The sequence below is a fragment of the Chelonoidis abingdonii genome, chromosome 9, assembly GCF_003597395.2.
Source record: "Chelonoidis abingdonii isolate Lonesome George chromosome 9, CheloAbing_2.0, whole genome shotgun sequence".
Classification (NCBI taxonomy): domain Eukaryota; kingdom Metazoa; phylum Chordata; order Testudines; family Testudinidae; genus Chelonoidis; species Chelonoidis abingdonii.
Window position 1 is genome coordinate 49,431,582 of NC_133777.1, and position 18,562 is coordinate 49,450,143.

Here is an 18,562-nt window from a genome sequence, read left to right on the forward strand (position 1 = left end):
TCTCCAACCATTTAAAAATCCATTTCTGAGAGTAAATTACGAAGAGCCAGTGCTCAGATATAGTAACAATCAGCATTCACTCCTGAAAGTGATGCATTTTCCTTTTTAAATAAAATTTACTAGAAAATGCATTTTGTAAATTTGCTTTGCCTGTACACAACAGTGATGAACAAGCAATTTTTAAACTCCAGTGTGTCTGTGTTTTGGGAGGCTCAGGTATTTGTGATGTATTGGAACATTCACAGGATCAGAGGGAGGAGGATTGCATCAAAAATGTAGTCACCTAGCAAATCTAATTGCATATGATTATCTGACAGTGCACTTTTCTGAGCAGCAAATACAGAGGACTTAATCTCCCAGTAATTTAGAGTTGCTAATAGTGTAAACACATAAAAGATGAAAAACATACTTTTTTTTTTATTAAGGGCCAGTCTGACTCGCCTTGCACAATAACTGAAGGAAAGCTAGTCAGAGCCCTGGACTCGTGGAGTGTAATTATTATGCATAGTTATTAAACTAGCCTTCTTAAAGTGAATATGGAGAGGCAAGTTCAGCACTTTCCTTCTGTACTAGCCATCAGAACTAGACTGGCACAGGAAGCTGCACATACTGTATCCTGTAAAAGGCATAACAGCCACTGCTCTGGCCTGCACTCCCAGAGCCTTTGGGTCTGTCTCTAAGATCTCCTACCATAGTGACTGGCCTCTACCGTGGGAAGTGGATGTAGAGACACAATGTAGGCCTAAGTGTTCAATGATTTAGCTGTTAAATAAGTAGAATTTCAGTGAGTCTCTACAGAGAGAATATGATGATGGAGGATCCATTGCCTTCATTACAGGCATTTATAACTTCCCAAAATGTCCAGAGCCATCACCATCTTAAAAAAAATCCTGATGATAATGGCACAGGCCTCAAAGATGGTTGTTTTCAGAGATAGTGTGGTAGCATTACAGAGCTGCTGCTGAAAGTGCATGACAGGACCACAATCTAACATGAAGCTGTTTGAAATGGATTTTCTAATGACACCCCAGTTTTTTTCCCTAATATAAAGAGCATTGCTATAGCTCAAGCACTAACTCACATACTCAGCACACACTATCAATCTAACGATCCACTTTTTCCATTTATTTATCACTTTCAATCACAATCATCAGTAAAATCATACTGATTAACAAATAGTAAAGACAAAATTCCAAAGAAATAATGATTTCCCCTCCCCTCCCCCCGAATTACAGTTTGTCGAGTATAAGTCCTTAAATGACTTTGGATTCTATATCAGAAAAAACAGACAGCTGCCAAGTATTCCCAAAAATTGTAAGAAACTGCAAGAAATACATGATACCATACATTCATATTAATTAATATACAGAAAAATGCTACAACATATCAAAACATTTTACTGAAAATCTGAAAGAATACTGTGCCATAATTGTCCTCTGGCCCATCTATACTCTAATCACTCTGTTCTTCCTTCACATTGTTTAGACATGAGTTAAACCAAGCTTTAGCTTCATCAAAATCTAAAAACCAACCTTTTCTTGTCTTCCCTCAGTCTGAGCTTTGCACATAGAAAGTAGTGCTGTAGTTATACCAGCTGATCACTTAGGTCCCAATCCTGCAAAGAATTAGGTATGTGAGCGTAGAGACTGTCTGTCTGCTTTGGCCAGTGTACATGGCAGTTACTTTCTTTGTTGGGCCTGTCCTGTAGTAGGTGACTTCTGGGTACTCTTCTGGCTCTGTCAATCTGTTTCTTCACTTCAGCAGGTGGGTACTGTAGTTGTGAGAATGCTTGATAGAGATCTTGTAGGTGTTTGTCTCTGTCTGAGGAGTTGGAGCAAATGCGGTTGTATCTTAGAGCTTGGCTGTAGACAATGGATCATGTGGTGTGGTCTGGATGAAAGCTGGAGGCATGTAGGTAAGTATAGCCGTTAGTAGGTTTACACAAAAGAATAAATTGACACAAATCAGGTGTCAAGAATTATAACATTCAAAAACCAGTCGGAGAACACTTCAACCTCCTTGGTCACTCAATTACAGACCTCAAAGTCACAATACTCCAACAACAAAACTTCAAAACCAGACTCCAGTCAGAAACTGCAGAATTGGAATTAATTTGCAAACTGGACACCATTAAATTAGGCTTGAATAAAGACTGGGAGTGGATGGGTCATTACACAAAGTAAAAACTATTTCCCCATGCTAATTTTTCCCCTACTGTTACTCACACATTCTTGTCAACTGTTGGAAATGGGCCATCCTGATTATCACTATAAAAGTTTTTTTTTCCTGCTGATAATAGCCCACCTTAATTGATTACTCTTGTTACAGTTGGTAGACCAACACCCATTTTTTCATGTTCTCTGGGTATATATATCTTTCTACTGTATTTTCCACTGCATGTATCCGATGAAGTGGGTTTTAGCCCACGAAAGCTTCTGCTCAAATAAATTTGTTAGTCTCTAAGGTGCCACAAGTACTCCTCATTCTTTTTGAAAAAACTGGGTTTGTTTAATCTGGAAAAGAGAAGACTGAGAGGGGACATGAGAACAGTTTTCAAGTATGTAAAAGGCTGTTACAAGGAGGAGGAAGAAAAATTGTTTCGTTTAAACTCTGAGGATAGGACAAGAAGCAATGGTCTTAAATTGCAGCAAGCAGAGTTTAGGTTGGATATTAGGAAAAACTTCCTGTCAGGGTAGAATAGATTGCCTAAGGAAGTTGTGGAGTCTCCATCATTGGAAATTTTCAAGAGCAGGTTAGACAAACACCTGTCAGAAATCATCTAGATTATACTAGTCCTGCCACGAGTGCAGGGGACTGGACTAGATGACCTCAAGAGATCCTTTCCAGCTCTGTGATTCTATGAGAAATATATAAAATAAAATCTCCAGTGGGCTGTGTCATCACTTAATACCTCATGATATGATATATTTCAAAAATGGAGTCCTTAGCTTTCACTCCAAAAAGCAATCAATGTAAGATGCATAAAAACATGTAAGAGTTTCCACATATGCTCCCAAAGGGTTTTTAAGCTTCACTCTCCCTAATTTCCAGTATTTGGAGTGGGGTTGGCAGCAGCCAGCCCTGTGCACATTTAAAAAGAAAAAAAATGTTTACAAATGAAAAATTATAATAATTGACTTTGGTTTTGTGCTCTTTTCTGCCAACAGATTTGTAAGAGCAAAGCTAAAGAATCCCAGCAGTATTACCACAGCTTGGCTATAAGACGGAGTCTGGCTATTAACTTTAACATCCAACAGGACTGTGGCCATTTCTTAGCTGATGTACCTGTCCGCCTCCTTCCATGGGAGGATCCCAATGCACCTGAGGTGGAGGAGGAAGATGAACAGGAAGAAGAGCTAGGAGATGAGCAAAAGAACAAAGAAATCCCTTCCTGTTTGGAGGCTTCACAGAAAGACAACTCAGCCAGTGAGCGGACCATCAGCAAGCAGCGCAGCCGTGTTGTGGTCATCACACGGGAGGTACCATACCTAACGGTGGCTGACTTTGTGCGAGAGTCCACAGCTCGCCATGCAAATAACCCAGACTTCTATGAAAGACAGGTGTGTCTACTGCTGTTACAGCTGTGTTCAGGCCTGGAGCACCTGAAACCCTATCACATCACACACTGTGATCTGCGCTTGGAGAACCTACTTTTGGTTCACTACAGACCAAGGGGAGGCCTTCTGAACTATGAGCCTGTGGAGCCCAATCCCAATGCAGCTTGCCCAGCCAGGCTAATTGTGAGCAATTTCTCACAGGCCAAGCAAAAGAGACATATGGTAGATCCAGAGGTGCTACTGGACCAATCCCGCCTGGCCCCAGAGATCATCACTGCCACACAGTACAAAAAGTGTGATGAGTTCCAAACTGGCATCCTCATCTATGAAATGCTGCACTTACCCAACCCCTTTGATGAGAATCCAGAGCTGAAGGAGAAGGAGTATACCCGTGCTGACCTCCCCAGGATCCCCTCCCGTTCCCTCTATTCCTATGGGCTCCAGCAACTCGCCAGCTGCCTGCTGAATCCCAATCCTTCAGAGAGAATCCTTATTTCTGAGGCCAAGGGAATCCTTCAGTGTTTGTTATGGGGTCCACGTGAGGATTTGTTCCACACTCTGAGCTCATGTTCCAGCCCAGTACGGAAAGGTGCTGTGCTGCAGAACTGGCTTGACATCAAACGGACGCTACTGATGATCAAATTTGCAGAGAAGTCCTTGGACAGGGAGTGTGGAGTCAGCCTCGAAGACTGGCTTTGTTCTCAGTATCTGGCATTTGCCACTACAGACTCACTCAGTCGCATTGTGAAAATCATGCAGCAACACTAGTTTGTACAAGCTGTTGCTTTTCCTCAACCCCCTACTCCTTGCTCTATTCTGCTCCCACCCTCTTTATTCCAGGGTTCACACTTTGCACAACTGCTGAAAAAAACAGCCTACATCTTAAAGCAAGCAACCCTGAGCAAATAGTTCTAATTGGAAATACTGTCTCCAATTGAAGATACGATGGAGACTTTATTCAATTCCTAGGCCTTCCATGTTTAATCATAGGTATAATGGTTGCAGTTGGATTATATGCCTCCTAGGTTGGATTAATTTTTCAACAGATTGAAAAAGGGGAGAGAGAAATCTTAAGGAGCCACTATTTTTATATTACTGTAGAGAATGAATTCCCCATCTCCTCTGGATGGATCCTACCATTTCTAGTGGTAGCATCTGCAGAAATAGCACCGACTATTTATGACCATCAACAGAGATTAATTCATCATAATTGTGAATCAAATGATTCACCAACGTTAAGAGCCCCTGACTACAAAAATATTGCCTCTGCTCCATCTCCCGTGAAAGGTTCTGCCTTTCAGTCTAGGATGAGGCTCATCCACATAGTCTTCTCATTCAGGCAGATTTTTATTTTACTCCTACTCGTAAATTCTTTATTTTCCTCCCAACTGGGGTAGTCCTCTGATCCCGGCAAGTAATAAATAGGCAGCAATCATCAATGTCCAGTATTGTTGCCTTCTCTGACTTGCCAGTTGTCCATATCCCTTCTGATCACGGGTCCTGGATTCCAGGGATCCTGCCTTAATCAGCCCATGATCATGTACCTGTAATATCTCCACTGAAAAGCAAACAGAACATGCATGTTTCTCTTGTCACCAGTATATAGGACCAGATAGTCATGTACTGTAGATGTAACAGTGTTAAACAAGAGCAACATAATATACCAAGAACAACTGAAACATCTCTCCCACTCTAAAAGGCACTAAACCCTGGGCTTGAAATGAACTCAAATTACATAACCAATCCTCCTTCAGTTGCTGCTATGCATCAGGTATCAAAATAGCAGCCTCCTTCTTTGTGTTTTATTTTGGTTTGCTAGCCACTTCTGGCATATTGCAAAGCAGGACTGAACTGGCAGTGCTGGTGTGTTGGCAGGAGATAGCTACACAGACAAGCGCTAAACAATTCTAACAGGCCACATGGAGATGGTTTTACTTCAGATGCATTTCTCTATGGGAGAACAAAGGGGCAAACACTGCTATTTAATTACTGAGAGACCTGTAAAGTTTGGCAGCTGTAACTAACAGTGACCTCATCTATTTTCCCCACAGCAGTATTTGGCTACAAATCTTCTATCAGTAACTAATGTTTACTAGTGTACTAGCTGCTTCAGACAACACCCTAAAAATGGAACGGCTGTCAACATAGCTCAGAGATCATTGCAGATATAGTTTAAGAGTAAGGAGGCACTAGTAGGTATTAATGTGACAGGTTTAAAAAAAAAAAAAAAAGTCCAACCTAAAGGAACTTTTCACCTTTAGAGGCAGCTGTTGGTTTCCTTCCCTGAGATAGCGACCTTTCCTATGGAACGCCTACAATCATACAGATGCTCTCTTTGCTCAGTATTGCTAAGTTCTCAATTGTCTCAAATATCTCTGAAGAACACAATGGGGGCAAACGAAAGGGTGATGGAAAGCATATAGCCCAAGTTTTGAGCCTGTGCTTCTCTCCTATGGATATATGTGCAATTCTTGTATGTATTTTTTAAAATCTGTATATTACAGTGTTTACATTACTTACCAGACTTTACCTGATGCTAGATCTGCAAGTCCTTCCTTTACTTTCCTGGCACATAAATGCGCAGAGTTACATGTTTATATGGATTGATGTTTCATTTTTCACTGTTTGTTAAATCTGTGAGAAATCAGTTTACTTCAGTCTTGAAAACAAATAGCCACTTTTTATAGCATATGCATGCTTGGACCAGATGCATGGAAACTGAACAAACAGTCCTGCAGGCATGAGGTCAGTGAAACTAGCTCCATGTACACACCGCATATTTGAAGGGGCTGAAATTTGGCATCTGTCAGAGCCAAGCTTTGTGGTATGTGGAAGCCTACGCTGATTCTGCAGTAATATATAGAATATTTTTGTGGATTTTTTTAATGTTTTTAAGCTTTCTGATGAAATATCCTTTTGTCTGATTCATCTGTATCAGAGAGGGATCAGGCAAGGATAAGGATCATGTATTTTAATGTGATATATATCACTTTAAAAAATCGCAAAGAGTCTATGGAGGCGGCAGCATTAATGCAAAAAGAGTGCAGTGCACTTAAGCACAAATGCAGGGCATGGAGTTGATGACTTCCAACACTTTGGGAAAGAGGCTTTCTACATAATGCTGAACAAACTTGTAGTAGAAGCCTTTACAAAGAATTGCACAATCATTAAATGCAGCCCTGTTTCATGTTGGCACAGAATCATGTAATGCCTTATGGCTTATATACACTGAGCACAAGTTGACAGCTCACTTAAATGCTACCTGCGAACTACCAGAGAGTCACCAACCCTTTAAGCTAAGCACAAGACACTGCTTTTTCTTGTTCCTCTGGTCTGGTTTAGTGTTTGTTTTTTGTTGTTGTTTTTTTAAGTGGCACCTATCTGCACATAACTTCTCACCTAACAAATATATGCTGTATGAGCAGCACATGGACCACTGGCCATTGCAGCAGGCACATTCCTTTAGGCCGCCTGGTTTGGTTGGGTTTTCTTTTCTTTGTGTATGTGGACACATTCTCAGTGTCATTTTCATGTCAACACGTACATGCAAAGTTGAATATTGAACATTTTACAACCTTATGTATTTAACACAGCTGGTCCGAAGCCTTTATATGTCTTTGTTCTTTAGATCTCTAATTTCAGTTCATATTGTTTGTGATTAAATTTAAACCAGTACTCATTTTAGTTCTGCAGTATAATCAAGCATGGATGAATGTTCACTACAGCTCTCTTTATTGTGCAGTACTGGGTAACCTTTAGCAATTTGTAAAATCAATGTGATTTTTTTTTTCTTTTTAAGAACAAAAGAATGGTCGAGGATAAACACAAACTGGCAAGAGCTTCCATTCCTTGGTGGTTCTGGGGCTGCTTTTGCAGACATCCTTGAGGATCATAATTCTATTTATGGGGATCCTCCGTGCTGATTAAGAACCACACTGCACAAATATCTGAGAATGTATGCATGAAATTGACTGTAAACAAACAAAAGCAAAAAAATTGGGGGGGATGCTACCGCTTCATTTCTAAACAAATGAGAAAAAAACCTGTTCCCTTGTCAATGGGATTCTTTATGTATCAGGAATGGGACCCCTACCTATGTACTTGCATGTGGACATATACATGCACAGAGTTTGGGTTTTTAAGTAGTGTAGCACTTTTAGTTGAGCTCAAGAAATGAGAAGAGCTACAATTCTAAGATAACAGTATTGACTGTAAATATATATTTTTCTATTACTAAAAGCTGCCATTTCACTATTTTTTAAATATAAATTACACAGATTTTCAAGTTCAAAATAAGATCTGGAAAATCATGTATTTGTTTGATGAAGAATTAGAATTAGTGGTTCCTGAAGCTTTTGGAGCCACTAAAAATCTTTTTAACATTTTGGATGGAACAATTTAGATCAGCAATTGAATGCAAAATGTATAGTGCCTTGTCAAAGAATTAGAATAGTAATAGAGAGAATCAGTCAGAATCTCTCTCTACCTGCTAACAGCCCTATAAATAATACTGCCTACATAAGGTATGCATACACACCAGCTGGATACCACACAGGGTATGTATACACACTGTGATTCCCAATGTGGATAGACAGATACGTGCTAGCTCAGCTCAAGCTAGTGCCTAAAAATAGCAGCTTTGCCAGGATGCCTCAGGCTAGCCACCTAAATATCATCCCGTCTGACACACACACCCTCACCCTCAATTCGTACTCAGGCAAATAACCCAAGCCACCACCCATGCTGCTGTGGCCATACTGCTATTTTTAGGCGCTAGCTTGAACCTTACACCTCCCAACTGCTGTGTAGACATACCCATAAATATAAAAAGATGACTACAAAATAAAATGGTGCACTTCATATGATGCTGAGTTAATCAATTTAATGAAAGAAACATTTTCTGGGAGGTCAGTTACATGAACAAGTTCCTCTGAAGTTGCTCACAGTATCACAATAAACCCCAAATGACAGCAGGCCTCTGGATTTTTCACATCTGAAATTAAGACTCAGCACTGGGTGAGAAATAGATGAGATGTCACTTGGTCTAGACTCATAGACTTTAAGGTCAGAAGGGACCATTATGATCATCTAGTCTAGACATAATACACTAAAATTCAAGAGTCCTATTGTTTTGACAATCTATTACAGATACTCCAACTCCAGAAGATGAAGAGACTGAATAGCTTGGGACGAAGAGAATGTGTGTAAGATGTGCAGCTCCTCATATTATATATAGCTGATGTGCTGCACACACATCTATATGCTGTGGAGGCCTTGATGCAAACCACTGTTAATTTGGGAGTTCTGGAAAACAAGAATCTGTTATAGAATGTGGATTTCTTGTGTTTCCTAAAAAATGAATAAGTAAACCCAGTTTATCTTCCAAGCCTCAGATCTGGTCCAGTGAATATATATGGTTCAGGTGAACATCTAGACAGAATATAGATGCCACAGCCACTACAAAAGCTCATATGGAAATCTCCAGAAATGAGAGAATGCAGAACTTTTTCTAAGGGCTCTGGAATGTCAGCAAAGAGACAAGTCGTCTTTATAAAATTCAGATGTCAAATGAAGATTAAGAAGTCAGTACTGAAGTAGGAAATCTCAGTTTATTGGGATACTATGGTGCTAGAAATTCTAATCTGCAATCCAGTGTGTACATAGTATTTACAGAAGGTCTGACATTATCCTACCATATTTCAAGCTCCAACATCCACTCCAGATTTTCTTTAGGGATCTGCCAACAGCACCATAGGATCTGCATGCATCATCTGGACATTGTAGACCAAGGGGATTATGATACGTTAGAGGGAAGAATATATACTTTAAATAAATCTAGTGTGTGTTGGCAATCAAATACTGGGGAGGTTTACCCAGATGTTTCCTACTCCCGCTTCTTAGCTTTTGTCTGAAAAACTTGTCAGTTGTTGCTGAAATAGAAATATCTCAAGGGCATTATCCCATTCAGAAGCCTTACCTAGTCCTTCTCTCCCTGAAGCCAATGAGAGAGTGTTTTGCCTTTGGGAGCAGTTATAGACAGCTGTATCAAACCCTTCAGCATGCTTCCCCACCCACCCAACTCAATACAGATTGAACATTGTTTCCTGGCAGATGTAGTAAATGGGTAGTACTCCCCTCATCACTGAGTCATCAAATTTACACTGATTTAATGGAAGTGATGCTGCTGCAATTCCTGAAATCTCAGAGTATACTCTCAGCCCTTCAGTCAAATCCTGTCCATTTAAAGAGGACCTTGCTGTGCAGTGAAGCCCATATACAGTGCTATGAGTGGAACAGAATCTGTGGACTGCAGTGTGGACACTGGAGCCCAGGTGCAGAAATTCTAAACCTATGGTCAATATTCAGTGTAGATGCACAGTCCCTGGGCTTGCAAACCCAGGGTCTCAGTTCCTGAATCCCACTAACTCTGGCCTTACATTGCAGTGTAGACATACCCTGTGAGATCTGCTGCACCAAATCATTCAGAATAAACCAAAAGAGGCTTTTATATTAAGATTATTTAAATATATAGTAGATAATACCAAAGAAATGTAGAGCAGAACTTTAAATACTTCATTAATCATACTGTTCCCAAAACTCACTTCAGTGGAGATGGCCCATAAACCAGCACATAAATTCCAAACAGATTTCAAAAGCAGGGGAAAAAACAATTAAAAATGCTTCTGTAAAAAAAACTCCGGGCAGAACTTTTAATGTAAAGTGACTACAACTCTGAAAGAACCATCGAGAAGTCTCATAACCCCTCCTCCTGACTACTGTGTTATGAAGAATTTCTACTAGATGTTCGTCTAGATTATATTTTCACTTTGAGGCACTATTTGAAGGATTATGATTTGAATAGACATAGTGTAAAGAACTTTGTGCTTGAGAGATTTCTTTTATGAATTTAAATTATTTTCTATAAGCCTCCCTGCATTAGACCAGTGTTTTTCAAAGTTCAGATCGCAACCCAGTAGTTAAAAGTCCCATCAGCAGTGCTGTCCAGCTAAGACAGACCCGTGCCTACCTATTCCGACACCACGCTGCACCCCGGAAGCAGCCAGCAGCAGGTTCGGCTTCTAGGCAGGGGAGCCACGGGGCTCCATGTGCTGCCCCCGTTCTGAGCACTGGCTCCACACTCCTATTGGCTGGGAACCAGCCAATGTGAGCTGGGGGGGGGGGTGCCTGTGGGCGAGAGCCATGCGGAGCTGCTTGTGTGCTTCCACCAAAAAGCCAGACCTGCTTCTGGCCGCTTCCAGGGGGCAGCACACTCCGCAGTGCCAGGACAGGCAGGTAGCCTGCCTCTGCATCCTGACTGAACCGCTAACCGGGAACCACTGAAGGTAAGCCCACACCCCAATCCCTTGCCTTAGCCCTGAGCCCCCTCCAAACTCAGAGCCCCTTTCTGTGCCCCATACCCCTCATCCCTTGCCCCAGCCAAGACCCTGCACCCCCAGTCCAGAGCCCTGACCCCTCCTGGACCCCAATCCCCAGCCCAGAGCCCCCTCCCACACCCTGAACCGCTCCTTCCCAGCCCCACCCTGCAGCCCTCACCCCCACACCCCAAACCTCTGCCTCAGCCCTAAACCCCTCATCCCCAGCTCCGTTGGGTTGCGGGCATTAACAATTTTCTTCAACTGGGTTGCCAGGAAAAAAGTTTGAAAACCACTGAATTGGATGTTTGGCACTCCACTCAACACCTAGTTAGAGACTGAATTAAGTCTACAGAAGATTTCAGAAATGGCTGTGGGGCATGAAGTACTCAATTTATCTGTACCTAAGCATCTCGCTATTCAAAAGAACTTGTTTTATACTTCTGTTTAAGAGGAGCCATCTCATCCTTTGTTTTTTTAAATCCAGGAAGAAGGTTTCAGGGATTTAGAAGAGGTTGGAATGTTTTTATATGAGAGAAATCTATGTTCATATATATATATATATATATATATATATATATAAAAATTTTATTGTACTACAAAAGATTCACTTTGCTCCTCTTTTGTGGTGTGTGTGTGTGTGTGTGTGTGTGTGTATTATTATATACAGCATATAATATATGCTGTAAATTTGCTTGAATTTTAGCATACTGGTTTCATAAAACCAATGACACCTCTTTATGAAAAACTATTTCAAAACTCTGGTTCTTTTTCTTTGCTTTGTTGGTTGCAGAAAGTTTTGCAGCTCAGATCCTTGTGGTGTTTTTTTCTTTTAATTCTTAATTATGCTGAACATTTAAGTGTAAAAACACTTTTTTCATAAAAGGAGATAAAATTATTTTTAAATAAGAGATTCCTAAACTGGTGATCCTTTATAAATGGGATTTCTTTAAAATTCCTCAGATAAGAGATTTTTATTTTTATTTTGACTCCATAGTCCTGGGTAAGCTTTGTGTTTGAAATTCCTGATTGCATTGCTTTATCTGGTGCTTCATATCTATATTGACACATTCTATATAAATAGGTGTATAAACTCCAAGCCTTCCTTTGCCATTAGGGGGCAGTTACACTCTGGTTTGCTGTGGTACTTTGCTGTGGACTTTGTGACATTCATGTTACTGTGTAAATAAACTAGTTTTATTACACTGAAAGTCAAATGTCATTGTCTCACTTTTCTTTCTTTCCTCTTTAGGTTTTCAGACACCAGGGAGTTGCACTGGAAAATACTGTGTTTACAGTAAATATACCTGAACATGGCCTCGTGTTGAATTATGGCAAATGCAGAAAAAAATGTTTTACTGCAAGGGAGCTGACTGTCCTTTAGTAATGTCCATTGTATTAACAAGGCAGATGCAATGTTTAATGTCTCCTGGTCCATACAGAGAGATCAGACATACCATAATTAGGGCAGAGAATAATTCAATCTTCATGTTCATTCCTCCCTGTGGCTTCTTTGCACTGTTCTATCAGTGTACTCCAATCACGAGGGATTAACCTTTTCTGAAGTGAAGAGAATTCACACTCCAATCCATTTGGTCTTGGGCTTCCCTCTGACTTCTTAAAACATTTCATTTCTGCCATCAAGGGAGACCTACTTCTTGGGAGTGAGAGCCTGGGGTTTCCCTAGATACCCCCCCTCCAGGAGGGTATACACCTCTGAATTTCCCCAATACCCCTCCTCCCCAGTTACATGCAGTGTTGCCAATTTAGTCGTTGGTTGGAAATTTGAATTGAAATTGAAACATTAATATACACTTTAAAAGAATACACAGTATATGAGAAAATACTTGTACCTGAGAAAGCATAATAGATTTGAAAAGTATGAACAAAGATTAGCTTCCTCATACAGTTTGTTATTTATGACAATGTTGGCACATTTGTTTCAGCTATATTGGCCTACATAATAATTTCAAATTATGATTTGTAAGCAAGGTCTGAATGAGCTCTCCCTTGACAGCTAGTGATGAGCCAGTCGTAGTTAGAAAGGCTTCAGGTCCAGACTGTATTTACATGAACACACCAACTCTGCCTAGGTATCCGGTAGACAGAGCTATGTTGTCCAAGTGATAAATTTTGGCCGGTGTTGGGTTACAAATCACTTTATTAAATGTGGGGTCATGAAATGTTTTCTTTATGAGTAAAGGGCAGCAGAACTATACTTAGCCTGACTGAATGAGGGGGTCTCCCTCTGTGCTTAATTTGTGCTAGGGCAGAGCCCCAGCACCTCTAGGCTTGGCAGTTCATAGCCCTGGGATCTCTGGGCCTGGCAGTTCAGAGCTCTGGCACCTCTGGGCTTACCACATCAGTTATGAAAGAAACAAATTTGCTTGAGCCCCAGCACCTCTTTCATTACAAATTAAGCACTGGTCACCTTCAACTGAACTGCACTCTCTAAGCAGGAGGTTTGGATGCCATATCCTAGTGAAGAGAGAGGGTGGGGCACAGGTGTTTGACTTGGTGGTGTGGGCCCTGCCTAAGAGACACAGGCACTATTTGACCTGTCCCTCTCTCCTGTTTAGAAAGAGAGTTGATTAGGCTTCATAGGGAGTCTTTTGGTTTGTTAAGTGACCACTAGAGATGAAACCACTGATAATCAGATCTAAGTGCTTAGATCTGCTGCAGGACGGTGTTTCTGTGGGACAGACAGCCCAGCCTGCACTAGCAATGAAGTTCCCCTACTGAGCACTGGAATCACTGAGAGCTGGGTGGAACCTCGAGAGACCAACTCACAGAGGTCACAGTGGCAGGTAGCCGCAGAAGGTGACAGTGCAGGGCCATTGAGGATGGAGCATTAGAGTGAATGGTGGCACGACAAACAACAGTGGCCAAAGCATTTAACTATGTTTTAGTGACTTCACTACAGAATGCTAGATTTGTGACTGGGAAACTTACATAAATATGTTTCCTAGTAGGCCAAGATTTTTAAAATGTATTATTTGTCAAGGTCATTATCTCACATCACTATCTTGAGAGAGGTCACTATCTTGGGGAGTTTTTATACTAAACTTTATTATTATAGGTTTCAGGGTTGTAGCCATGTTAGTCTATATCAGCAAAAACAACGAGGAGTCCTTGTGGCACCTTAGATACTCTACGCAAAAGGATAAATGGACACAGATCTGACATCAGGAATTATAACATTCAAAAACCAATAGGAGAACACTTCAATCTCCCTGGTCACTCAATAACAGACCTAAAAGTGGCAATTCTTCAACAAAAAAAACTTCAAAAACAGATTCCAATGTGCACCTGCAGAACAGGAATTAATTTGCAAACTGGACACCATCAAATTAGGCCTGAATAAAGACTGGGAGGGGTTTTAATAAATAATATATGGAGATGTACACCTATCTTGTAGAACTGGAAGGGACCCTGAAAGGTCATTGAGTCCAGCCCCCTGCCTTCAGTAGCAGGACCAAGTACTGATTTTGCCCTAGATCCGTAAGTGGCCCCCTCAAGGGCTGAACTCAAAACCCTGGGTTTAAGCAGGCCAATGCTCAAACCACTGAGCTATCCCTCTCACTATGGTTGGGTCATTACAAAACCTAATATCCCCCATACTAATTTCCCCCTACTATTACTCACACCTTCTTGTCAACTGTTTGAAATGGGCCACTCTCATCACTAAAAAAGTGATTTTTCATCCTTTGGTATCCTGCTGTTAATTGAATTGTCTTGTTAGACTGACCTCCCACTTGATATATCAATTCCCATCTTTTCTGTGCTGTGTATTTATATCTGCTACTATAGTTTCCACTCCATGCATCTGATGAAGTGGGTTCTAGCCCATGAAAGCTTATGCCCAAATAAATCTGTTAGTCTCTAAGGTGCCACAAGGACTCTTCGTTGTTTTTATTATTATAATTATTTTATGTAATGTGATACAGCATGGCCAGAGGACAGCAGGAGAGGGTTAGAAGGGAGCCTTATTCCCTGTAAGGGGAAGAAAGTTTGCTATAGATTAATTAGAGCACCTGAAGCCAATTAGAGCACCTGAAGCCAGTCACATGATAAAAAACCCCTGCTTCAATCAGACAGTGTGGGAGTTGGAGCAGAGAACAGTTTGAAGGAGTTGGAGCAGGGAGGAATTGGTGCTGGAGCAGAGAACAGTTTGAAGGGAAGCAGAGGATAGTTTGGAGAAGTGCTGCGGTGAGCTAAGAAGTCCAAGACCTTAGGTAAAGGGCACCTGGCTTGTACAGAGGGAGGGCAGGAAGCCCCCCACAAGCTGAAGGGCAGGAGAGGGAAGTAGCCCAGGGGAAGGAAGTGTCAGTTCAAGTGGTTTACCACTATCCTCAGGGCCCCTGGGCTGGGACCTGGAGTAGAGGGCGGGCCCAGGTCCCTCCCTCTCCACTCCCCTCCTCTAGGACACTAGTGGGGCAGTTAACATTCCACTGCAGGGGCAAGAAATGGTGCCCTGAACCCTCCCCAAAGAAGAGAAAGCGCGAGACCCAACAAAATAGTGCTGGCAATTTGCCACAGTAAGAACAGCCATATTGGGTCAGACCAATGGTCCATCTATCCCAGTATCCTGTCTTCCGACAGTGACTATTCCAAGTGCTTCAGAGGGAGTGAACATGGAATGATTCATCCCTTGTCGTCCACTTCCCAGCTTCTGGTGACCAGAGGCTAGGGACACTCAGAGCAAGGTATTGCATCCCTGCCCATCCTGGCTAATAGCCATTGGTGGACCTAACCTCCATGAACTTATCTAGTTCTTTTTTGAACCTTATTATAATTTTGGCCTTAACAAGATCCCTGGCAAAAAGTTCCACGAGTGACTGTGCATTGTGTGAAGAAATAGTTCCTTTTGTTTATTTTAAACTTGCTGCCAATTAATTTCATTGGGTGACCTCTGGTTCTTGTGTTAAGTGAAGGGGTAAATAACACTTCCTTATTCATTTTCTCCACACCAATCAAGATGTTATAAGCCTCTATCATATCCCCCCCTTAGTCATCTTTTCCAAGCTGAAAGTCCCAGTCTTTTTAATCTCTCCTCATATGGAATCTGTTCCATACCTCTAATCATTTTTGTTGCCCTTCTCTGTACCTTTTCCAATGCCAATATATCTTTTTTGAGATGAGGTGACCAGAACTGCATGCAGTATTCAAGATGTTGGCATATCGTGGATTTATATAGTAAAAGTGGAGGAGCTTGGTTTGCCAGAGTGATCAGCTAAGCCAATACTGGCAACCTATATGAAAAGATGGCAAAGCACTATGCCTCTGGACTGCACCAACATGCAGAAAGCCTTATAAGCCAGTCACTGTCAAAGCCAATTTTAGAAGAATTTAATGAGACTGTTAATGCTGGAGAGACAACTCAGTTTATGTGAACCAGCATGGCTGTTGTATCTCTTGCTTAAATAGAAAGTATGATGCCACATACTACAAACTGGAGACCAATGTTAAGTGCATTGTCACCTGTTAATCCTGAAGCTGGACATGGATTTCAAACAAGACTGGCAAATGCTCACTATCCTTCTGAAAAAACTCAGCTGACTCTCTAGAAGCATGCGGTGCACTCAGCAGTTGAAAAAGTGAAGAACTCTCTCACCATATTCAAAATCTGTGCATACATGGCTGATGAATGCACTGATGCAAATAGGCATCAAGTATGACGTCATTGTGTATGTTATCTTGATGTCTGTGGTAGGCCAGTAGATGCGTTTCTAGATGTTCAGGTTATAAAAGACACAACAGCTGCATCTGTGACATCTTAGAAGAGTTAAATGCTTGTAAATTGAATCCCAAACAGAGGGCTGCTTGTGCATTTGATGGAGCTACAAACTTCTCTGGAAGACATAGTGGAGTACAAGCTTTGCTCAGAGAAGAGCGTAACCCTAACCTCTCCCGTATACACTGCAGAGGCCATCTACTCCAGCTAGTGCTAGTACAAGCTGCAGACTCTTCCAAAGACATTATGGCTTTTTATCCTCTTTTTTTCAGCAAGAGTCCAAAAGGACTGAATGTCTTGGAAACAAATAGAAGATACACTGGGATTGAAGTCCAAATTAGTCCAACCTGGGGAAACCTGCTGGCTGTCTAATGAGCGATTCTTGGCTGTTGTCTTAAAATTACTGCAACAGTTATTACTGGCTTTGGAAAGTACCCACTAAGATAGGACAGATCTAAGTAGTGAGGCTGGTGGACTAGTTTTGTTACTAAGTTCAGAGAAGACTATCACCATTCTCTCTCTTGTAAGTCTACTGTTCGAAACCACTTGGTTCATTAAACAATGTCATCCAGGCATCTGCTACAACAGTAGTAGATCTTTGTCCAGCAAGAGAAGCTACCCTTGGATCAATCAGAGAGAGATCCATTGAAAATGTACTGGAAAAAGCAAAGACTTCAGTCCAGAAGTTGACTAATGAAGGTACTTATATTGACTCCTTAAGTGAAGAGGACCAAAAGTGTTTAAGTCAGCTGAACAAATACACAGACTTGATTCTTACAAATCTAAAATAGTGATTTCTGGATTCTACTCAACCTCCACGTAGCTTTTACAGATGCCTGTCTTATAAAACACCTATAGTTGAGTGGAGTGAGGCACTACCAGCAATAGGGCTGCTATGTGATCAGAATAGAGAATTTTGACCACAGAGTGGAATATCATACGACCAACAAATGAAGATTTAACTTCAGCTTCTTTATCATCACTAGTGGCTCGACCCAATCTTTGTGCAGCTTCCTGGGATGAAAGAAGTAGGAATTCATCTCTTGCTACTCCCAGTCACAACAGTGACAGTTGAGCGTTGTTCTTCTTTTGAAAAGAATTTTGTGTTCTGAAAGAAGTTGCCTTCTGCCTGATCCTGAGCATATTATGAAAGACTGGAAGTAATGGACACACAAGAAGACACCAAAGAGTGCAAAATTACAAGAAGAAACCAAGACAGATGTAGATGTCGTGCTTCATAGTAGGCTTGAGTAGCCAACTTTAGTTTTTGTGATGATTTTAAAACGAGTTAAATTTAATAAAATGGTCATGAAACATTGTTCAGTTTTTACTATGGTGCCATACAGCCCACCTTTGCCCTCACAATCTCAACTCTTGTGCTCCGTCCCACCACCACTACCACCGAATATTACAACACCACTCCCCCCTCCCGCCCCTAATTTCAATTCCTGGGGAAAACACTGATGAGAGCTTGTGGTAATATTGCCTCCAGTCCCAGACCTGGACTTTAGCGTCCACAATCTGGACCTGTCCCAAACCTGGACTTTTGCGTCCAAAATCTGGGGGCTTACCTGAAACTCCCCCAAGCTCACTACCAGCTTGGATATTTTTGCCGCCACCAGGTCCGGAATTATAGGGCCGGATCCTCCCCTTTTTTCCTCTGGTGTCCCCAACCCTTCCTTTGGAGAACCCCCAAGACCCAGAGCCCTGGGTCTCTTTCTCCCTCCTCTCCCAGCTTCCCCCCCTTTCCTGGGTTAGCCGGTGCAATGCTACGCTTCACTCCTTGAATACAACCGGAGAAGCAATCTAGCTTCCCCGAGGCTAGGTATTTACCTAGTCAGCTCACACAAGAAATTCCCCCTCCCTTTGTCCTATAGCCTTTCCCGCCCTGGGACAAT

General features: G+C 41.6%; 1 protein-coding gene and 1 long non-coding RNA gene across 3 annotated transcripts in view; one reads left to right on the plus strand and one right to left on the minus strand.

The window, feature by feature from the left end:
- Window positions 1–12,147, plus strand: part of PEAK1 (pseudopodium enriched atypical kinase 1) — a 235,539-nt gene extending 223,392 nt beyond the window's left edge. For both annotated transcript variants that reach the window (XM_075069520.1, XM_032799753.2), the window contains one exon: window positions 3,168–12,147. In XM_075069520.1, the coding sequence (XP_074925621.1) occupies window positions 3,168–4,325 (1,158 nt within the window). In that variant the 3' untranslated portion in view covers window positions 4,326–12,147. The remainder of the gene's footprint in view (window positions 1–3,167) is intronic.
- Window positions 1,183–18,562, minus strand: part of LOC142047322 (uncharacterized) — a 59,888-nt gene continuing 42,508 nt past the window's right edge. Inside the window, exon 3 of the long non-coding RNA XR_012656538.1 lies at window positions 1,183–1,901. This is a non-coding gene — a long non-coding RNA (uncharacterized LOC142047322). The remainder of the gene's footprint in view (window positions 1,902–18,562) is intronic.